The sequence below is a fragment of the Geotrypetes seraphini genome, chromosome 2 (assembly GCF_902459505.1).
Source record: "Geotrypetes seraphini chromosome 2, aGeoSer1.1, whole genome shotgun sequence".
NCBI classification, from domain to species: Eukaryota; Metazoa; Chordata; class Amphibia; order Gymnophiona; family Dermophiidae; genus Geotrypetes; species Geotrypetes seraphini.
Window position 1 is genome coordinate 523,213,445 of NC_047085.1, and position 24,343 is coordinate 523,237,787.

General features: G+C 41.9%; 2 protein-coding genes across 14 annotated transcripts in view; one reads left to right on the top strand and one right to left on the bottom strand.

The window, feature by feature from the left end:
• LOC117354719 (zinc finger protein 11-like) overlaps positions 1-4,516 on the top strand; it is a 103,095-nt gene extending 98,579 nt beyond the window's left edge. For all 13 annotated transcript variants that reach the window (XM_033932636.1, XM_033932638.1, XM_033932644.1 and 10 more), the window contains one exon: positions 153-4,516. In XM_033932636.1, the coding sequence (XP_033788527.1) occupies positions 153-3,046 (2,894 nt within the window). In that variant the 3' untranslated portion in view covers positions 3,047-4,516. The remainder of the gene's footprint in view (positions 1-152) is intronic.
• Positions 1-24,343, bottom strand: part of LOC117354716 (zinc finger protein 721-like) — a 375,536-nt gene that overhangs the window by 338,529 nt on the left and 12,664 nt on the right. The gene's annotated exons all lie outside the window — the stretch shown is intronic.

The window sequence follows — 24,343 nt, forward strand, 5'->3', positions numbered from 1 at the left end:
CAAAATTAGCAGGTAAGAACTTAATTTCTCCTTAAATATTGACTTGCAGACAGTGAGTGGATGGTAAATTTACAAAGAGGTATTGTATTAATGAACTTGTTCAAAGGTTTTTCTCCTACAGTAATAAATATACAATATTCTTTTTTATTTAGAAAAAGATGACCCTATATATAATCCATGGAAGCTCACTGAGAAGCCTGAAGGAGTAAAGATGTTATCAGAAGGAGAGAAAGAGGAAACATCTTCATGTTCTGACTGGGGAGAGAAGGGAAAAAATCAAAATCAAAAATATTCACCAGGAGAGTCAGCTCTGCTCAAGATCACACAGACAGAGGAAGACCAGACGGACCAGATGAGAGATCAAAGATGTTCATGTGATGTATGTGAGATATTCCTCAGTGATCGTTCAATTCTGAAACCACATCAGAGATCTGATACTGAAGAGAGATCATCTACATGTACGGACTGTGGGAAAACCTCCAGTCAAAAGGGAGAACAGAAAACCTGCTTAAAAGAGACACATTTTATATGTTCTGACTGTGGGAAAGATTTCAATGGGAAGAAAGAGCTAATGCAACACAGGAAAAATAATAAAGGAACTAGAATGTGTACAAGTATCGAATATGGGGAAAACCTTTTCAATAAAGGAAACATGACAAAATACCAGAAAAACAATTCAGACAAGAGAACATCTTCATATCCTGGTTGTAAAAAAAATATAAACCAAGATAAAAATTTCACAAGAAAAACCAAATTTAACCCAGAATCAAGATCAGTTTTAAATACCGAATGTGAGAAAAGGTTCAGTGATGGGGAACCATTCACAGATCATAAAAAGGCTGAAACTGGTGAGGAATCAGCCACTTCTACTAAATCTGAAGAAATATTTTACAGGGTGGCAAATATCCCAGAATATCAGGAAATTCAGAGAAACAAGAGATTATTCATTTTTGCTGACAGCGGTAAAAGCAGAAAGAGCAGAATGAAGAAGAAAATTCCTATAGGAATGAAACCATTTACATGTAGAGAGAGTGATAAAAGCTTCAATGTAAAGAGAGCACTCACAACTCACCAGATCATCCACACAGGACAAAAGCCATTTTCATGTTCTGAGTGTGGAAAAAGCTACAGACATAAGGTAAGCCTAAAAATACACCAGACCATCCACACAGGAGTGAAGCCATTTTCATGTTATGAGTGTGGTAAAAGCTTCTCTTATAAGAAATCATTCACAATACACCAGAGAATCCACACAGGACAAAAGCCATTTGCATGTTCTGAGTGTGGAAAAAGTTTCAGACATAAGGTAAGCCTAAAAATACACCAGACCATTCACACAGGCGTGAAGCTATTTTCATGTTCGGAGTGTGGTAAAGGCTTTTCAGACAAGAGAGAACTCACAAGACACCAGATAATTCACACAGGAGTGAAGCCATTTTCATGTTCTGAGTGTGGTAAAAGCTTTTCAGACAAGAGAGAACTCAAAAGACACCAGATAATTCACACAGGAGTGAAGCCATTTTCATGTTCTGAGTGTGGTAAAAGCTTTTTATGGAAGACACAGCTCACAAGACACCAGACCATCCACAAAGGCGTGAAGCCATTTTCATGTTCTGAGTGTGGTAAAAGCTTTAATCTGAAGGGGAACCTCACAGCACACCAGATTATCCACACAGGAGTGAAGCCATTTTCATGTTCTGACTGTGGTAAAAGCTTCAGAATTCAGTCACAGCTCAAAATTCACCAGATGATTCATACAGGAGTGAAGGCATTTACATGTACTGAGTGTGGTAAAAGCTTTGGCAGAAAGTTTAGCCTCATAATACACCAAAGCATCCACACAGGAGAGAAGCCATTTTCATGTTCTGAGTGTGGTAAAAGCTTCCGTTATAAGAAATCATTCACAGTACACCAGAGAATCCACACAGGACAAAAGCCATTTGCATGTTCTGAGTGTGGAAAAAGCTTCAGACATAAAGTAAGCCTAACAATACACCAGACCATTCATACAGGCGTGAAGCCATTTTCATGTTCTGAATGTGGTAAAAGCTTCACAACTCAGTCACAGCTCAAAATTCATCTGATAATCCATACAGGAGTGAAACCATTTTCATGTTCTGAGTGTGATAAAAGCTTTTTTGACAAGAGAGCACTCACAAGTCACCAGAACATCCATACAGGAGTGACACCATTTACATGTACTGAGTGTGGTAAAAGCTTTCATTATAAGAGAGCCCTCACAAGACACCAGATAATTCACACAGTAGTGAAGCCACTTTCATGTTCTGAGTGTGGTCAAAGCTTTCTTGACAAGAGAGCACTCACAAGACACCAGATAATTCACACAGGAGTGAAGCCATTTACATGTACTGAGTGTGGTAAAAGCTTTCATTATAAGAGCGAACTCACAAGACACCAGATAATTCACACAGGAGTGAAGCCATTTTCATGTTCTGAGTGTGGTAAAAGCTTTCATCATAAGAGAGCACTCACAAAACACCAGATAATTCACACAGGAGTGAAGCCATTTACATGTACTGAGTGTGGTAAAAGCTTTCATTATAAGAGAGAACTCACAAGACACCAGATAATTCACACAGGAGTGAAGCCATTTACATGTAATGAGTGTGGTAAAAGCTTTCATTATAAGAGAGAACTCACAAGACACCAGATAATTCACACAGGAGTGAAGCCATTTTCATGTTCTGAGTGTGGTCAAAGCTTTTTTCACAAGAAAGCACTCACAAGACACCAGATAATTCACACAGGAGTGAAGCCATTTACATGTACTGAGTGTGGTAAAAGCTTTCATTATAAGAGAGAATTCACAAGACACCAGATAATTCACACAGGAGTGAAGCCATTTTCATGTTTTGAGTGTGGTAAAGGCTTTTCAGACAAGAGTGCACTCACAAGACACCAGATAATTCACACAGGAGTGAAGCCATTTTCATGTTTTGAGTGTGGTAAAGGCTTTTCAGACAAGAGTGCACTCACAAGACACCAGAAAATTCACACAAGAGTGAAGCCATTTTCATGTTCTTAGTGTGGTAAATGCTTTTCAGACAAGAGAGAACTCACAATTGAAGAGGCCTGGGTTGGCGTATACTACACAGAAGCGTTAGCAGGGCGTGGCAGAGACCTCCCTAGTTCTGATCAGAGGGTCTTATATACATGCAAACACATTTAAAACTTTGAAAAAGTCAGAATAATTAACAAGAGACCAGGAAATCGGTATGTAGCGTAGGAAAATTGGAATTTCATATTTATGTGAATTGTTCGGTTAAGCCAGACCATAAAGGAAATCAGGATATATATAATAGATAGAGGTATGAAACTGCTTTCATGATTTTTTCTTCCTCTCTCTCTCTCTCTCTCTCTGTATGGTTCTTTGTTCAGCTTGTCGCCTTTAAACCTCATGGTCCTAATTGATACCAGAAGTGCCTTATGCTGGTTAGGAAGAACATATTAGTTTCTATATTTCAAACTGAGATATAACATGTATTAAGTGTGTTGAATGTGTGAAAGTATGAATGTGTGCAAGGGGCCCCGAACGAACGAAGGAATGATTGATATGTGAAGAGATATATGAAAGAATGGTGTGTACTAAATTTCTAATATTTTATATATTTTAAACCTGAAGAAACACTAAGGAAAATCCTAAGTTAACATCTGGAAGTAGTTAAGTTAGAATGCTGTATCAATCTCCAGCATAGGAAGGGGGGCATTGGTAGCCCACACTTAGGAATGTGTCAGTGTAACTTGAAACTGTCAGTTTCTGTAAAGCTCAAAGCAGGAGGGGGGAACAGCCCCAACTTTTTATGGTACTAACAGGGCCATGAAGTTTTCAGCACTTCAAATGCAGTTTCTCCTGAAACAGATAAGTAGGTTTAGATTTAAAGTTTTTGGCTTTTATAAAATGTTAATGCATATTTAAGGATGAATGTAAACAAAAAATATGATTTCTGGAACTTATATTCCATGCTAAAGAGAAGTTCTTTGTCCAAATTTAAGGACAGCCTCTGTTAGTGGATTGGCTGACAGCCAATGATGTCATACAGGACAAAAGGTATATATTGGGGAGCTACGAATTATCAGGTTGAGATCTTTATCAGAAGGCCAGCGTTTTGGCACTGTAAAGATTTCCCAGATGACACAACTAATCTTTTGAGGTCTATGATGGAAATAATAAAGGCAATAATTATTTTTTTAATATAAAACTTGCGTCGTGTGTCATTTTCCATGTATTTTATTTTTTTACACACCTTGAGTGAAAGCTAGCAATTCAACTGGCAACTACTGCTTAAAGAGTGCGCTGGCGTCCACTTACACATGCTCAATTGGCGCCCAACGTGGGGCTATGCGCACTTCACGCTCTTGGTATTTTCACATGAAACTTTGGCGGACACTGTTTCTCTTGGAAGCGGAACAAAAGGTGAATTCTGTTCTCAGATTAACAGACTGGTGGATCCCATGGAGGACGGAATGTATCCGTGAGCTATATTTGTATAATAATTGGGGAAAAAAACAAAAATTAAAAAATTGGAAAAAAAAAATTGGCCGAAAACAGGAAAAAAACCCTTAAGTAACATGTAATAAGCTGTAAATATGTAATTAATGTATAAATATGTAAGTAGAGAGGCGTTTTGAGGTTCTAATATGTAAAATCTGTATGTTAATGAAAAAAAACAGAAAAGACAGAAAAAACGGAAAAAAAAGAAAAATCCAGGGGAGAAGCAAGCATGGTTTCTGGCTGCTTTGCTGTAGTCCAAATTGTTCCTCCTCTGTGAAAATGAGAAAGGAAAGAAAATAAACCCTGCAGTAATGGCATCTTTTAAATCTGTTTTTTCCCTACTGAGTTGAGCAGAGCCAGCATATCTGAATTAAGTTATGGAGTCTGGAGAAAGAAAATAATTGTAGCTGTGGTATTTTTATTTTTTCTGCTGTGTATCTAAGCTGTCTCTCTGAACTAACCCTATTTTTCCTCTCTTTGAAAAGAAAAACAAATATTTTTCCTCTCTATGAAAAAGAAAAAGTACTGGCTGCCAGTTTTACTCTGATTGAGAGCGAACTTATTTGGGAAAAAAGTTTCCCTCGCTTCAGCTCCTCTTTGTCTGAAAGGGTGGGCATGTCTACTCACCCCCTCCTCTTTCTCCCTCAATGCCTTCCACAGTGCCTGTCACGTGAGCTGGAAGGCGGGCTTTTTGAAGGCTTCTCCTTTGTTCATAGGAGGAGGGGGAGGGAGGGGGATTGAGAAGCATGGTTTTTGTCCTTTGTTTCAGGCTCCTGATTTCCCAACAGGTATTTGCTTAAAATATGTTTAAATATTAGTGAGTTGAGGAATTTTAACATGTAATAGCTTGCAAATTAAAATCAAGAGTGTGAAAGGGAGAATACAAGGATCGAGAGGGGCTCATATAGCTTTTCTGGCTAAATTTTACTGGCAGTATGTTTGCATGGCTGATGTGGTGTGAATTTGTTGTGAGTCTCTGAGCAAGTTTGTCTGCATATGAAAGGTTTTATTGAGAACTAGTAATTTAGTAAGGCACTATAATTAATTTCATGCATGCAGTTTAAATTTGATTCTGATGTAGCAGGAAAATGAAAGATTACATAGTCTGAATATATTGCTATAAGTTAAAAAGCACTGATGAAACTTGTAATTCAGTACACTGAAGTCCGACCGGAGAGCCACTTAAGTGATCCCTGCTGTGTTGAGAACAATAGAGGTACCTTGGCTGAATTTTTCTAGCATTTTAGCTGTGTGCAGCCTGAGGGCTCTGTACAAGCCATTTGGCTATGGATGCATCATAGAAAAAAGATGTAGCTCAAATAGTTTGAATTGCTAGCGTTATAGGTAAAGTATGGAGAAATAGGAGTTATAATATAAGTTTGATTAGAACTGGGTGTAGACTTTAGAGAATATATTTCTCTTGTGCAGTGGCGTACCTAGGGTATGTGGCACCCGGGGCCCATCATTTTTTGACCCCCCCCCCATCTATATGAAAAATATGATTTTTCGTAACAATCCACATATCGCACAACAAGAGTGTACCTAGGAAAAGGCAGCATCTTAAACACTGTAGTGAGCACTAGAACACAACACATACATTGTAAAACTAAACAAGCCAGATCCCGCCAGTCAATTGATCCTGTAGTCAATGCCAACTGAAAACTATGTTCTTTTCATACACACAGAACAGAGATACACCCTCGCCCAATATGGAATAATCACAAACTAAAAATAGAAATATGTAGACAAAAGTTAAACTGAATCGTCAAGAAACCAGATTCTGGATACAATGCAACACCACAAAAAAACAGTAACACATGTCCTCTAATACAGTACAAAATATAAAGACAGTAGATGTAAATTTGAAAAAACTGATACATAACAATCACCACTTTACAAATTAACAAATAAAAATAAAACAAATAATGAGAAATAAAAAAATACCATTTTATTGGACTAATCCCCGTAAGCTCGGTCCCCATCCCCGCAAACCACCTGATTCCATCCACACAAACCTTGAATTGTTTATATTAAAGTATAAAAAGAAACAATATTCTGTACAATTGTCAATTTATAAATCAGCGTCTTCTCCCCACTCTCTCTTTCCCATTTCCCTTCAGCGTCCTCAGCCCACTCTTTCTCCACTTGCCTTCAGCGCACGCACATAAAAACAAGCAAGTAATTTCATATCATTTTCATTCTATTCATTCATAGAAATTAAAGTCTAAATATTGCCAGTCACATAACAAAACATGATTTTACAAAAACAATTCTCTGCACAGTCAAGCCTGCAAGGATTACTAGATGTCTTTCAGAAGCTCCCCTCCCTCCCTCCCCCTTACCTTTGTGGATAAGTCAAAATGATCTACCAACAATAAAATTTTAAAAAACACAAAGCACGCTGTATGCAGAGAAAATGTTAATTATAATTTATATTACGCAGGTTTTCAAAGAGGTCAAGGCAGATGACTTTATGCAATGTCACCTCAGTAACAGCTATACAAAAATAGACAAATATTCCCCCTCCCTTTTTACTAAACCGCGATAGCGTTTTTTAGCGCAGGGAGCTGCGCTGAATGCCCCACGCTGCTCTCGACGCTCATAGGCTCCCTGCGCTAAAAACGCTATTACGGTTTAGTAAAAGGGGACAATAGTGCAAAATATAGACAGCATATATAAATTCTCAAAACGGACACATTTTGATCAATAAATTGAAAATAAAATCATTTTTCCTACCTTTGGTAATTTCATCAGTCTCTGGTTGCACTTTATTCTTCCCTTCTTTCAGCCTCCTGTATGCTTCCTCTCCTCCAGACCTCATTCCCTCCCCAAACTTTTTTTTTGTTTCACCCTGCCCCCTTCTTTCTTTTTCTCTCTCTCCATACCCCCTTTCTTTCTGTATGTCTGTCTTTCTCTCTCTCTCCATACCCCATTTCTTTCTTTGTTTCACCCTGCCCCCTTCTTTCTTTCTCTCTCCATGCCCTCTTTCGTTCTGTCTGTCTTTCTCTCTCTCTCTCCATGCCCCATTTTTCTTTGTTTCACCCTGCCCCCTTTCTTTCTCTCTCCATGCCCTCTTTCGTTCTGTCTGTCTTTCTCACTCTCTCTCTCTCCGTGCCCCATTTTTCTTTGTTTCACCCTGCCCCCTTTCTTTCTTTCTGGCTCCCTGTCCCCCACTTTCTTTCTTTCTCCCTGCCACCACCATTGGGAAAATGCTGCCACTGCCGCCATCGGGAACAGGCCGGCGCCGAGTTCGCCCTGCTTCTCTTCCCCATGGGGCAGACCATCTCTCGCCAACTGACGTCAATTCTAACGTTGGAGAGGATGTTCTGGGCCAACCAGGCAGCGATTGGCTGGCCCAGAATGTCCTCTCCGACGTCAGAATTGATGCGGGCGGCGAGAGTTGGTCGGCCCCATAGGGAAAAGCAGGGAGAACTCAGCGCGGCCTGTTCCCAATGGCAGCGGTGGCACTCAAGTGGCTAAAGAGCCGCAGTTTGCCGGCCTAGGGAGAACACTGGAGGGTGGCCAGCTGTGCATCCCCTTGTGGTGTAAACCCAGGATGGACTGCCCCCCCCACCTTGGTATGCCACTGTCTGTACCTCAATCCCTCCCTATGACCAAAAATTTTCCATTCTTCCATTCCTGTGTAGACAACCATCTCTTTCCCTCCCTTCCTTTCTCCCAAGTCCATGCCTTCTGTGTCCAAAAATGCATTCCCTCCCCCTCAGCATCTCTTTCCTTCCCTTCTTCTCTCCCAAGTTCATGCCTTCTGTGTCCAAAAACGCACTCCCTCCCCACCTCTTTCCCTCCCTTCCTCCATCCTCTCTCCCAAGTTCATGCCTTGTGTCCAAAAATGCACTCCCTATCCCCTTTTGTGTTCCGCGTTTGCCTCCTGGCACTCATCTTAGCAACTTTCTCAGCCAAATACAACTCGATCCGCGAGGCTCGTCTTCTGCTCCTACCTGCCCTGCCATGCACACCTAGCTGACCAGAAGTCTTCCCCGATGTCAGTGCTGACGTCTGAGGGAGGGCTTAAGTAAAGCCTGCCCTCTGACATCAGCGCTGACATCGGGAAAGACTTCCGGTCAGCTATGTGTGCGCGGCAGGGCAGGTAGAAGCAGAAGACGAGCCTCGCGGCTTGAGTTATATTTAACCCCGCGGGTGCCCCGTCATTCCCGTTCAGCTCTCTCCTGTGCACCCCCTTGGGGCGTGTACCCAGGGCGGACCGCCCCCCCCCCCAGCCTCCCCTAGGTACGCCACTGCTCTTGTGCCTTTATTTTTAAAAGTTATAAGAGGGGTAAATGCCTTATAGGGAAAGAAAATGAATGTGAATTAAGAAAGTGTTTTCAGACAGATGAGAGAGAAGGAGGAAAGTGTTTTTTTAGACAAATAAAAGATTATAAAGATGAGATTGGTGGGTTTAATATTTGTTAAATGAGCAAGGCACCAGAATGGACAGTTAATGTGGTGGATTTTTGCCATAAGTGAATGGACAAAAGAAGTTTGAACAGCTAGATGGGTTATGAAATAGAATGTATTGGAATGTGAAAGAAAGTTTTGTAAAACATGGTAAGAAAGGATGTGTTATGGAATGTATTTAGCAGTGAAAGAATATTTTTTGTGAAAAGAAAAAGATTTATTCCAAAAAATAGATACCATGCTTAAAAGAAATATTGTTTTGGTGAGCAGGCGAAGAAGTGGATAAGAAAAAAATTCCCTGCCTTCCCCGGGTTCAACTAAGTCCTGAATATGAATTTTTGTTCCCCTGCACGGCTTATAAAGTATGTTTAAAAAATTGTGTATTGCCTGAATGTATGCTTAGGGATTGATCACATTTTAACATACTTTAAAATTAAACTGGGAAGTTTAAAATAAAAGACTGACAAAGATAGAGGTTAAGTACCCATATTTTTCTGAAAATCGGCATTTTAAATTTTCCTGTGGCCATATTTGGCATTACAGGCCTCTGTAAAAGTTTATTTACTCTGTGTGTTTTGTGTTTCAGTTAAGGGACCTCCTATGAGTCTTTTTCAACTGCTGTTGCTTTCAACAATTCAGCTCAGAGGCTGTGACTTTCCAATGCAAGAACTAGCAGGGGCTAGTCCTGTTTCCAGAGGGGAGGAGGCACCACGTGTTTCTTTGTCCTCCTGTTAATGAGTATGTGCTTTCCTTGCAGTGGCCACACCGTTCTCGGAGGGAAAAGAACAGTACCACATTCCACCACTAGAGCTTTGAAGAGCATAGAAAATCCAAGTCTGAGTTTTCGGCAGGAATTTCAACTTTTCTTTGCCTCCCACTAATTATGTGCTTATTTTCCAGCTGTAGCAGAACACTCTCTCTACAGACAGCATGCTTTTTACTCCCTTGGGCAAAGGAAAGAAAGAAGGCATCCATGTACTCCCCAGCATCTAGGAGCAGTTCCGTAAAGATAGCAATGACAAGCTTGAATTTTCCCTGGCATATAACAGACAAGATTCCCTTAAAACGCTGCAGCACGAACTTTTAAAGTCATTATTCAGTTTTATTTAAATTAATTCAGAGACTCTGACTTTACAAGTTGTTAAAATATTTGCAAAGACATTTTGGACTCATAAAATTTTGAAAAAACAGACTTTATCTTAAACCACTTTACTTTAAATCACTTCATTTGAATTAGGTTTCTGAACTTTAATTATGCTTATGCATAATTCAATACGCTTATTATGACATCGTGTTAGCAACTGTATTTTCTTCATTATTGTCCTCAGAAAATATTTTGTTTATCCTGTATTTTAAATTTTACTTCATATTACTGTATTCTATGTACGGTGACAGATTCTAAGCTGTCACACAGTGCCACAGTATCTCTTATTGGGTTTAACTGCTGACATCACCAGTCCTTTTAATGATTTTAATTTAAATTTGAGAAATGAGTTCTTGCACCACACACAGAAAAAGAAAAATTATATCTAGTGTGCATTCACTGAGTGCATTATTTGCACATGGGTTGAATTTACATATTAAGCATATATTTGGGTTTTCTTAGCATTCTGCATTATTTTATACCTTATTGATTTAATTCTAGGTTACTATGCCAAACACTTCTGAGCATAGGGACCAATTCTAGGTTAAATAATACTGAGGTTCTCTTATTTTAGGGAAATCTAAGGATTTAGATATATTTAATATATATCTAAGGTTCTATCCTTCTCATAGCTATACTTTCTTTAGTAATAATAATAATAGCTTTATTTTTGTATACCGCAATATCACAAAACAGTTCAGAGCAGTTTACAGGAGAAGACTGTACATACACAGCAAAGATACAGAGAGTTAGATTAACCAGTGTAATGTAACCAGTAGCAATTACAAAATAATCCAGTAACAATTACAAGGGAGTGCAGAATGGGGATAGGAAAAACCGGGGGAGATGAGGTATATAGGTGAGAAGGGAGAGGGAAGGGAGGCGGGGTCGAGTTTAGTAGATTGGTTGGGAGGGATGGAGTTAGAGAAATTTATCAAAGAGGTATGATTTGAGAGATTTTCTGAAGGATAGGTAGGATGGGGCAAGAGAGATGAGGGTGGTCAAGCAGTCATTCCATTTGCCAGCTTGGAATGAGAGGGTTTTATATTTTCTGACCTTTATACCTCAAAAGTATTAGAGTTTCATTTACACCTCTATGAATAAAAGAACAGACCCAAGTTAAGTCTCTGCTCTGCTCTAGGGCTATTGCACCTGGACTAGAGCAGACACTACTTATATATCTACCACTGGAATGGTAAGTTTCCTGTATGGTGTAGCTTAGCCAGCAACTTACATAAATTACTTGAATGGGTTTTATCTAGGACAGTGGATGGGATTTGCTTGCTTCCTCACCTAAGAAATCAAGCATACCATGGGTAAGACACTCTCTGGGCTACCGTTAAGCCTGAGAATTGGAGTTTTCCTGGTTCTTTGTTGAATCTGTCCTGTTTAATTGGCCTCAGACTTATGTTTGCAGCAGTAGACCTCAACTGTACTCTGATCCATAGGTGATTGGTCCTGTCCAAAGCACCCTTGCAGAAGAAAGAATGACAAGTGACATCCAACCAGGCCTAAGTGTGTCCGCCTTCGCCATAAATGGCTCGACGGCCAAGAGGGAGCTGAAGAGGCCTGGGTTGGTGCATACTACACAGAATCGTTAGCAGGGCGTGGCAGAGACCTCCCTAGTTCTGATCAGAGGGTCTTATATACATGCAAACACATTTAAAACTTTGAAAAAGTCAGGATAATTAACAAGAGACCAAGAAATCGGTATGTAGCGTAGGAAAATTGGAATTTCATATTTATGTGAATTGTTCGGTTAAGCCAGACCATAAAGGAAATCAAGATATATATAATAGATGGAGGTATGAAACTGCCTCCATGATTTTTTCTTCCTCTCTCTCTGTATGGTTCTTTGTTCAGCTTGTCGCCTTTAAACCTCATGGTCCTAATTGATACCAGAAGTGCCTTATGCTGGTTAGGAAGAACATATTAGTTTCTATATTTCAAACTGAGATATAACATGTATTAAGTGTGTTGAATGTGTGAAAGTATGAATGTGTGCAAGGGGCCCGAAACGAACGAAGGAATGATTGATATATGAGAGATATATGAAAGAATGGTGTGTACTTAATTTCTAATATTTTATATATTTTAAACCTGAAGAAACACTAAGGAAAATCCTAAGGTAACATCTGGAAGTAGTTAAGTTAGAATCTGAGATGCTGTATCAGTCTCCAGCATAGGAAGGGGGGCATTGGTAGCCCACACTTAGGAATGTGTCAGTGTAACTTGAAACTGTCAGTTTCTGTAAAGCTCAAAGCAGGAGGGGGGAACAGCCCCACCTTTTTATGGTACTAACAGGGCCATGAAGTTTTCAGCACTTCAAAAGCAGTTTCTCCTGAAACAGATAAGTAGGTTTAGATTTAAAGTTTTTGGCTTTGTTATAAAATGTTAATGCATATTCAAGGATGAATGTAAACAAAAAATATGATTTCTGGAACTTATATTCCATGCTAAAGAGAAGTTCTTTGTCCAAATTTAAGGACAGCCTCTGTTAGCGGATTGGCTGACAGCCAATGATGTCATGCAGGACAAAAGGTATATATTGGGGAGCTACGAATTATTGGGTTCAGATCTTTATCAGAAGGCCAGCGTTTTGGCACTGTAAAGATTTCCCAGATGATGCAACTAATCTTTTGAAGTCTATGATGGAAATAATAAAGGCAATAATTATTTTTTTAATATAAAACTTGCAATGTGTGTCATTTTCCATGTATTTTATTTTTTTACACACCTTGAGTAAAAGCTAGCAGTTCAATTGGCAACTGCTGCTTAAAGAGTGCGCTGGCGTCCACTTACCCATGCTTCACACAGGAGTGAAGCCATTTTCATGTTCTGAGTGTGGTAAAAGCTTTTTAAGGAATACACATCTCACAAAACACCAGATGATCCACACAGAAGTGAAGCTATTTTCATGTTCTGAGTATGGTAAAAACTTTTATCCCAGGATAAGCAAGCAGCATATTATCACTGATGGGTGACGGCACCGACATTTTAGAGTGAATTGCACTCTAAGAACTTAGAAGTTCTGGCTAGCCCGCACTGCGCATGCGCGAGTGCCTTCCCACCTACAGAGGCGCGCCGTCCCTCAGTTTCTTAATTTCTACGGAGCTAAGAAGTTGCGTTTCAACGGCTGTTGAAATTTTTCGCACGGCTTTTTTTGTTTAATTCTCTGTATTACCAGAACAAGTTGGATACCTGTAAAATTTATTGTTAAAATGAATAAAAATAAAAAAAGTTCCCCTGATCAGAATTGGGGTGTAAATGTTTTGCTTTAATAAGAGATAACGTCCCTCCCTATCAGCACATACATGTGAGATCTGCCAGGGGCGTTTCTTGGCGCCCCCTTGATTGGAGGCCAATGAGATATGAGAGAAACGCTTACGACTGAGCAAGTGGGATTCCTGAATAAAAAGGACATCTGCCTGCAACTGAGAGGCCTCACGGAATACTAACTGGTGTTTCACAGGCATGTTCAAGCCCCCTAATATTCAAGGACATGATTTTCAGAGTCAGCATTTCACAATCATCAAAAGGTATAAGACCAACATAATCTATAATGAGCCATGGACAAGGTGATACAAAAAAATACAATAAACAAGCACAATCCCCCCTCCCCTACCCCTTCCTAGCACATTCCCCACCCCCTCTCCCAACCCCCTGAGTAACCCACTACCTTCAGTGGCACTCTACCAGAATGATCTTTGCGCATCCTCTTCTCAAACTCAGAAAGGGGATGCGTCTTACTCAAAAAAGGACACCCAAAATAAGAAAGATAACCCCAAAACAAAAAGGAAACCACTCCTCCCCAAGGGGGTATTAGAAAGGAACACAGAGCCCCAGGACTCATTCCTAAACTTTCAACAAGAGCATATAATATATAGGTACATTATAAAAGATACATAAGCAACCAAGAACCACACAGTGCAGATAATATATAACCCAAAACCACAATCAAAGAGAGTCTTACACTGACTCCCACAAGTCTACCATCCATGGACAGTCCAGTGATCTTCAAAGTATTACCGCCATATGGAGCTCTGAATAAGTCAGCCTTTATCCTGAGAAGATCCTCCAGGACTGGGACCAGCCGAGGGTTGCTGAGTGAGGCGGCCTCTGCCCTTGGTAACCCGTTGCCACTTCAATCGAGGGGAGAGCAATCCTCGGGACTTCGATCCTGATGATTGAGTGTCTGCCAGACTCCCCGATGTAGCCTGTATCTCCGGGAACATCACTGCAGCTTCAGCCAAGGATCAGACATGATGCAATTTACCGTCCAAATAGAAGGCTACAGTGAAATAGAGAGTTGCGCGGGGACAGAAATCCCACCCGTCCCCACCCGTCCCCGCCAAAGTCCCACCCGTCCCCACCCGTCCCCGTGAGGAATCCCTCTGTCCCCACCCGTCCCCGCGAGGAATCCCTCCGTCCCCACCCGTCCCCGCGAGGAATCCCCTCCGTCCCCACCCGTCCCCCGCGAGGAATCCCCTCCGTCCCCGCCCGTCCCCGCGAGGAATCCCCTATGTCCCCGCGAGGAATCCCCTACGTCCCCGCCCGTCACTATAAACTACAGAAATAGTTATTTCATTTAATTATGCTACTGAATTAAAGGCTCTGGTAGAAACCCATTTAAAAATAAGCAAAAAGACTTTATTAATTTGGAAATATTAATTGGGAAGAATACATACTTTGTAAACGGGTTTCTACCAGAGCCTCTAATGTTTATAAATTTTTATCAACACAACTAATATACTACTTTATCCTTAAGCAAAAAAAAAAAAAAAAAAAAAATTTTTTTTCCTACCTTTATTGCCTGGTTTCTGCTTTCCTCATGTTCTCATTCAGTTCCTTCCATCCACTGTCTCTCTTCCTTCTGCGTCTTCCATTTGCTCTGTTACTGTGCCTCTCCCTTTCTCCCCCCTCCCAAATTGGTCTGGCACCCATCTTTTTCCCTCCGCTCCCCCCATAGTCTGGCACCTCTGTCTTCTTCCCTGCCAGCGTCTTCTTCCCATTCCCTTTCAGTGTCCTTCTCCCCCACCATCTTTCCCATGTCCTGTCAGGCAGCATCCTTCTCCCCTCTCTGCCTTCCCCATGTCCTTTCAGCGGCCTTCTCCCCCCTCTGTCTTCCCCATGTCCTTTCAGTGGCATTCTCCATCCCTTTGTCTTCCCCAGTGCTTTCAGGGTCCTTCCCCCCCCCCTTCCTCCCGTTTACCCCATGTCCTTTCAGCGTTCTTTTCCACCCTTTTGTCTTCCCCAGTACTTTCAGCGGCCTTCTCCCCCCTTAAGCGTCTTTTCTTTTCCACTCCACCTTTCCTCCCTCCCTGCCTCCACCTTTGTGGCACTTTTGCACCCGACCGACAACAGAACAGGCCCGGTCGGACAAATCTCCCTGTCCTGTAGCCGCGATCTAAATTACCTTCTTACAGCAGCTGGAGTAGTGAAGCTGCTGTAAGAGGTAATTTAGATTCGCGGCTACAGGGCAGGGAGGTTTGTCGGCCGGGCCTGTTGTCGGTCGATCGGGGGACCTGACCGGCTGTGCACATTCTTCGGGGCGGACCGCCCCCTCCCCCCCTCTTTCGTTCGCCATTGCCTTCTTCCTACCTGCCCTGCCGCAGCCGCACACAGCCGACCGGAAGTCTTCCTGATGTCAGCGCTGACGTCGGAGGAAGGGAGGGCTTTGCTTAAGCCCTCCTCCGACGTCAGCGCTGACATCGGGAAGATTTCCGTTCGGATGTGTGCTGCGACAGGGGCAGGTAAGGAGAAGGAGACTACCCTCGCGGCTCGACCAACCCCGCTGCGATCCAACCCCGCAGGAACCCCGCTACCCTCGGAGGCGTCCCCATGGGATCCCCGCGACCCTAGGGGGCGTCCCCACGGGATCCCCGCGACCCTAGGGGGCGTCCCCACGGGATCCCCGTGACCCAAAGGGGGAACCCGCGGGATCCCCGCGGGTCCCGCGGGATTCCCGTCATCCCCGTTCCCGTGCAGCTCTCTACAGTGAAAGCGTATTACCATTTGTATTTGATGCCACGATCCACCAAGGTTTAAGTTCCCCCCTATGCCTTAGCATAGTCGCCGCCCAAGTCCTGATATATTTCCACTGTATAGGAATCCCATACATAAGATACTTTCTTCCTGGCTTTAGCTTGTAAGTCGCAAAACATACCACCACATCAAACATACCACCACATCACGACTGACCCTGTGGGCCTGTTCAATCAAAACCTCCTTAGGATGTAGGGCCTGGGCATGGTCATGCAATAGATTGCTCACCAGTTTCTGTATTGTTTGCTCACAATTAGCAAATTCAGGTGTCTTTATATTGGTGTAGAGAGCCCTCGAGCGCGGTAATGGCTTCATGATGCTCATCCAACCTCAATTCCGATTCCATCAATCAGAGATTTCATCCCGTAAGTCACTAACTAAGGTTGTCAATTCTGAGTGCACAGCCTCGAGATCAGTTTTCATTTCCTCCAGCACCAGGTCTGTGTCGGTGAGCGCCGTTGCTTCGGACTCCGCATGGGTTACGGGGAATCCGCTGCCATATTAGGAGGAGCTGAGGTCTTCTGTGTAATTGAGTGGTGCAAGAGATTAAATCCTCTCACCCCGACCCTCTTTTTTTTCATCTCTGTAGCCGAATCTTGCAGAGAACCACTTCACAGAGTGCCTGAACTGCAAATTTCCATTGAGAAGCACCATAAATATGCTATTTAGAACTGAGTCCTGGAGAGTTCTCGACTCAAGCTCGAGTTAGATGACATCACATCCTCCCATCAAACACATTTCATTTTCATTTGAATTAATATCATAGTTTAAACTTACTGATATAGGATTTGAGGAACTAATTATATCTAAAGGGGATTAAAGCAGACTGACAGCAAGTAAGACTAATCTCAAGATAACATGTCTAGCCTGTGTAGCGATAAAGTTGTTTGTCATCCGGTTTCTCATTAACTATCTGAAGCTAAACATTCTTCATTGTAATTCATTATAATTCTCCATTATATCAATTTCTTAGCTGTGTTGCTGTGTTTTTCTGTCCTCTGGGGGTAACACAGCTTCCCTTGTTTAAAAGCAGACTGAAAACCCATCTTTTTGATATAGCGTTCAAAGTAACATAGTAACATAGTAGATGACGGCAGATAAAGACCCGAATGGTCCATCCAGTCTGCTCAACCTGATTCAATTTAAATTTTTTTTTTTTTCTTCTTAGCTATTTCTGGGCGAGAATCCAAAGCTTTACCCGGTACTGTGCTTGGGTTCCAACTGCCAAAATCTCTGTTAAGACTTACTCCAGCCCATCTACACCCTCCCAGCCCTTGAAGCCCTCCCTAGCCCATCCTCCACCAAACGGCCATACACAGACACAGACCGTGTAAGCCTGCCCAGTAACTGGCCTAGTTCAATCTTTAATATTATTTTCTGATTCTAAATCTTCTGTGTTCATCCCACACTTCTTTGAACTCAGTCACAGTTTTACTCTCCACCACCTCTCTCGGGAGCGCATTCCAGGCATCCACCACCCTCTCCGTAAAGTAGAATTTCCTAACATTGCCCCTGAATCTACCACCCCTCAACCTCAAATTATGTCCTCTGGTTTTACCATTTTCCTTTCTCTGGAAAAGATTTTGTTCTACGTTAATACCCTTTAAGTATTTGAACGTCTGAATCATATCTCCCCTGTCTCTCCTTTCCTCTAGGGTATACATATTCAGGGCTTCCAGTCTCTCCTCATACGTCTTCTGGCGCAAGCCTCCTATCATTTTCGTTGCCCTCCTCTGGACCGCCTCAAGTCTTCTTACGTCTTTCGCCAGATACGGTCTCCAAAACTGAACACAATACTCCAAGTGGGGCCTCACCAATGACCTGTACAGGGGCATCAACACCTTCTTCCTTCTACTGACTACGCCTCTCTTTATACAGCCCAGAATCCTTCTGGCAGCAGCCACTGCTTTGTCACACTGTTTTTTCGCCTTTAGATCTTCGGACACTATCACCCCAAGGTACCTCTCCCCGTCCGTGCATATCAGCTTCTCTCCTCCCAGCATATACGGTTCCTTCCTATTATTAATCCCCAAATGCATTACTCTGCATTTCTTTGCATTGAATTTTAGTTGCCAGGCATTAGACCATTCCTCTAACTTTTGCAGATCCTTTTTCATATTTTCCACTCCCTCTTCAGTGTCTACTCTGTTACAAATCTTGGTATCATCTGCAAAAAGGCACACTTTTCCTTCTAACCCTTCAGCAATGTCACTTACATACATATTGAACAGGATTGGCCCCAGCACCGAACCCTGAGGGACTCCACTAGTCACCTTTCCTTCCTTCGAGCGACTTCCATTAACCACCACCCTCTGGCGTCTGTCCGACAGCCAGTTTCTGACCCAGTTCACCACTTTGGGTCCTAACTTCAGCCCTTCAAGTTTGTTCAACAGCCTCCTATGAGGAACTGTATCAAAGCTTTGCTGAAATCCAAGTAAATTACATCTAGCATATGTCCTCGATCCAGCTCTCTGGTCACCCAATCAAAAAATTCAATCAGGTTCGTTTGGCACGATTTACCTTTTGTAAAGCCATGTTGCCTCGGATCCTGTAACCCATTAGATTCAAGGAAATACACTATCCTTTCTTTCAGCAACACTTCCATTATTTTTCCAACAACTGAAGTGAGGCTCACCGGCCTGTAGTTTTCTGCTTCATCCCTGTGACCACTTTTATGAATAGGGACCACATTCGCTCTCCTCCAATCCCCAGGAATCACTCCCGTCTCCAGAGATTTGTTGAACAAGTCTTTAATAGGACTCGCCAGAACCTCTCTGAGCTCCCTTAGTATCCTGGGATGGATCCCGTCTGGTCTTATCGCTTTGTCCACCTTCAGTTTTTCAAGTTGCTCATAAACACCCTCCTCCGTGAACGGCGCAGAATCTACTCCATTTTCTCGTGTAACTTTGCCAGACAATCTCGGTCCTTCTCCAGGATTTTCTTCTGTGAACACAGAACAGAAGTATTTGTTTAGCACATTTGCTTTCTCCTCATCACTCATAAGAACATAAGAACATAAGAAGTTGCCTCCACTGGGTCAGACCGAGGTCCATCTCGCCCAGCGGTCCGCTCCCGCGGCGGCCCATCAGGTCTGCGACCTGTGAAGTGGTTTCTGACCACTTCTATAACCTACCTCAAGTTCTATCTGTACCCCTCTATCCCCTTATCCTCTAGGAACCTATCCAAACCCTTCTCCACATATTTGTTCCCAGCATCTTTTAGCCTAGCAATTCCATTTTTTATCTTCCTCCTTTCACTAATATATCTGAAAAAATTTTTATCTCCCTTTTTTACATTTTTAGCCATTTGTTCTTCCGCCTGTGCCTTCGCCAAACGTATCTCTCTCTTGGCTTCTTTCAGTTTCACCCTGTAGTCCTTTCTGCTCTCCTCTTCTTGAGTTTTTTTATATTTCATGAACGCCAACTCTTTCGCCTTTATTTTCTCAGCCACTAGGTTGGAGAACCATATTGGCTTCCTTTTTCTCTTGTTTTTATTGATTTTCTTCACATAAAGGTCCGTAGCCATTTTTATCGCTCCTTTCAGCTTAGACCACTGTCTTTCCACTTCTCTTATGTCCTCCCATCCTAACAGCTCTTTCTTCAGGTACTTTCCCATTGCATTAAAGTCCGTACGTTTGAAATCTAGGACTTTAAGTATCGTGCGGCCGCTCTCCACTTTAGCCGTTATATCAAACCAAACCATTTGATGATCGCTACTACCCAGGTGAGCACCCACTCGAACATTAGAGATACTCTCTCCATTTGTAAGGACCAGATCCAATATCGCTTTTTCCCTTGTGGGTTCCATCACCATTTGTCTGAGCAGAGCCTCTTGAAAGGCATCCACAATCTCCCTACTTCTTTCCAATTCCGCAGACGGAACATTCCAGTCCGCATCCGGCAGGTTGAAATCTCCCAACAGCAGAACCTCCTCTTTCCTTCCAAACTTTTGGATATCCACAATCAGATCCTTATCAATTTGCTGCGATTGAGTCGGAGGTCTGTAGACTACACCCACGTAGATAGAAGTTCCATCTTTTCTTTTCAGAGCAATCCATATCGCTTCTTCCTCTCCCCAGGTCCCTTGCATTTCGGTCGCTTGGATATTGATCTTTACATAGAGAGCTACTCCTCCACCTTTATGACCATCTCTGTCCTTCCTAAAAAGATTATATCCCGGTATGTTTGCATCCCATCCATGTGATTCACTGAACCATGTCTCTGTGATAGCAACAATATCTAGATCTGCCTCTAATATCAGGGCTTGCAGATCATGAACTTTGTTGCTTAGACTGCGAGCATTTGTGGTCATCGCTTTCCAGCTATTTTTCAGCGATAATCTCCTTTTTCGTATGGATTTTTGTGTCGTTTCACTTTCCGTTGCAATACTAAGAAATGAGTTGCTGATATTGCTTATGTTGCAGCCTTTACTACTATCACATCTTTTCTTTTGCCGGGGGTAGTCTCTATAATTGTCCTTCGTACATACACCACCCCCACCTTCTAGTTTAAATGCCTAGAAAAATATTGTCTAAATTTCTCTGCAAGGTTTCTTTTTCCTGCTGTAGTAATATGTAGCCCATCAGTGCAATATAGCTTCTTGTCCTTCCATGTATTTCCCCAACCTCCTATGTACCTGAAGCCTTCTTGATGACACCAGGCTCTGAGCCATCTATTGAAGTCCTCTGTGTTTTTCACTCTTTGCTCTCCCTTTCCATATGCAGGCAGTATTTCAGAAAAAGCTAAAGTCTTTACAAAAGGTTTCACGCCCTCACCAAGCTCCCAAAAAGCTTTCTGTGCTGCATGTGTGGAGTTGTTGGCCAGGTCATTTGTTCCCAGATGGATAACAACATCAGTGTTAAAATCCTTAGTTTCTTCCTTAATTATAGTCAGTATTTGCCTGGAACTCCTGGTAGCTGAGGATCCTGGAAGACATTTCACTATTTTGGTCTCCTCGCCCTGTGTTCCAAGGTTAATGCCTCTGATGATGGAATCCCCCAACAGTAATAGTTTTCTGTTTTTGGCTTTTTTATTTGTACTTAGGGTGCTCTTGTTCTCTTGAGTTTCCTTCATTGGTTCCAGTCCCACCTCCCTTCTGTTTTCCTGAGTATCGCAGTGCACTAGTGGAGCGAAGGAATTCTGTAGAGGTAATATTAGTGAAGGTGGATGTTTCTGTGTTACATGTCGCAGTCTTCCTGAGCCTACTGTGACCCATTTATTCCTGGGCTGTTTTATTCTTTGAGGTAGAGGTGGTAAGTTGGTATGATTTTGTGGAGTGATGGAAGCTGCTTTAATTGTATTCAATTCCTGTTTAAGTTTGCAGAGCTCCTCCTTAATACTGGCAAGTTGAAGACAGATGGGGCAAGCCTTAAGCCTCCAAATAGTATGTCTTGGAATTAAAGCACCACAGTGATTGCATAGAATAAAGGTCATCTTGATTGGTTGTGAAGTCCTGATTATATGGGTCTCTATATATGAATAGTGGTCCCTGGGGTTGGTGGGACTATAAGTAAGACTACTAGTAAGGCAGAAATATAGGCTCTATACCACCTAAAACACAGTATTTTAAACAAAACTGCAGGTTCTATTAGTGCTACCCTAAAACACAGGATTTATAACAGGATTTTCCCTACTTTAGTCACCCTGAGCCACAGGCACCAGAAATATAGGCTCTATACCACCTAAAACACAGTATTTTAAACAAAAATGCAGGAAGAGGAAATAAGATTTAACAGAGGAAAGAGAAGGATTTATTTTTTTGTGCTTTTTTATATTTTTTTTTAGTAAGAAACAGGGAGGAGAAGAGAAATTAAGCAGATATAATGCTGAAAACCAGTGAAAAGAGCAGAATATGAAATGCTGAGTAACTTAGCTTTTTAGAAGTTCACAGGGCAGCCTTGTTTCAGCAATGTCCCAAAGATAATGCAATTAATCAATCCATAACCCTACTCCTCTGCCCTCCAACCCAGTCAGCAGATTAACCCTTCCCCTTCACTGAATCCATGACATTCTGTTTAGATTGTAAGCTCTTTGGAGTAGGGACTGTCTTCTTTGTGACTCTGTACAGCACTGTGTACGTCTGGTAGCAATATAGAAATAATTTATAGTAGTACTGTAGTAGTATTAGTAACAAATTTAAGGGATATTAACCATCAAGTTTCACTCCAGTGTGGATTATCAGGTGATTTTTGAGGTTTTGCTTAATTCTAAGCTTTTAATACATACAGTACATGTAAATGGTTTCATTCTAGTGTGGATTCTGATGCTTGGTTCATGTTCCCTTCTCACTAGAGCTTTTTCCAAACTAAGTTCATGAAATTGATTTAACACCTACGTGGATTATCAGGTGATTTTAAAGGTGTGCCTTCTTTTTGAAGCTTTCACCACACTCAGTATATGAAAATGGCTTTATTCCAGTGTGGATTCTCTGATGTATTGTTAGTGTTCCCTTCCTATGAAAGCTTTTACCACACTCAATACATGAAAACTGTTTCACTCCTGTATGACTCATTAAGTGACTTTTGAGGCTAGACTTCACAGTGAAGCTTTTATCACATTCAGTACAGGTAAATGGCTTTACTCCTGTGTGGATTCTCTGGTGGACTTTGAGATTTACTTTCTGACTGAAGCTTTTACCACACTCAGTACACTTAAATGGCTTCACTCCAGTGTGGGTCTTCTGGTGCCTTGTGAGTATCTTCTTTGCAGTGAAGCTTTTACCACACTCAGTACATGTAAATGGCTTCAAGCCTGTGTGGACAGTCTGGTGTCTTGTGAGGTGTTCCCTCCTTATGAAGTTTTTGCCACACTCACTACAGGAAAATGGTTTCATTCCTGTGTGGATCCTCTGGTGTATTGCGAGGGTTCCACTCACTCTGAAACTCTTACCACACTCAGAACATGAAAATCGTTTCACGCCTGTGTGAATGGTCTGATGTAGTGTTAGGTATTCCTTCTGTCTGAAGCTTTTTCCACACTCAGAACATGAAAATGGCTTCACACCTGTGTGGATGGTCTGGTGTCTTCTTAGTCTTGCTTTCACTGTGAAGCTTTTACTACACTCAGAACATGAAAATGGCTTCACACCTGTGTGGATGGTCTGGTGTCTTCTTAGTCTTGCTTTCACTGTGAAGCTTTTACCACACTCAAAACATGAAAATGACTTCACGCCTGTGTGGATGGTCTGGTGTCTTGTAAGTCTTGCTTTCACTGTGAAGCTTTTACTACACTCAGAACATGAAAATGGCTTCACACCTGTGTGAATTGTCTGGTGTTTTGTGAGTGCTGACTTGTCATTAAAGATTTTCCCACACTCAGAACATGAAAATGGCTTCACATCTGTGTGGATCCTCTGGTGTCTTGCGAGTCTCTTCTTTGCAGTGTAGCTTTTACCACATTCATTGCATGAAAATAGCTTTACTCCTGTATGGGTTCTCTGGTGTGCTGTAAGGTTTTCCATCTGACTGAAGCTTTTACCACACTCAGTACATGAAAATCGTTTCACTCCAGTGTGAATTCTCTGGTGTATTGTCAGTGTTGTCTTATCACGAAAGCCTTTACCACACTCAGTACATGTAAATGGTTTCATTCTAGTGTGGATACTCTGGTGTCTTGTCAGGCTTCCCTTCTGACTAAAGCTTTTACCACACTCAGCGCATGAAAATGATTTCACTCCCGTATGGATTATCAGGTGAATTTTGAGCTGTTGCTTAGTTCTGAAGCTTTTACCACACTCAGTACATGTAAATGGCTTCACTCCTGTATGAATTATTTGATGTCTTTTCAGTTCATTCTTTCCATAAAAGCTTTTACCACACTCAGTACATGTAAATGGTTTCACTCCTGTGTGAATTCTCTGGTGTATTGTGAGTGTTGTCTTATCACGAAAGCTTTTACCACACTCAGTACATGTAAATGGCTTCACTCCAGTGTGGATTCTTTGGTGTATTATGAGTCTTGCTTTTACAGTAAAGCTTTTACCACACTCAGTGCATGTAAATGGCTTTGTTCCTCCAAGGATTTTCTCCACCATTCTGTGGTTTCCTTTCCAAGAAGTGCTTTTACCACTGACAGCACAAGTATATAATCTCCCATTTTTCTCAATTTCCTGATATTCTGGGATATTTGCCATCCTGCAAATTATTTCTTCAGATTTCGTAGAAGTGGCTGATTCCTCACCAGTTTCAGCCTTTTTATGATCTGTGAATGGTTCCCCATCACTGAAGC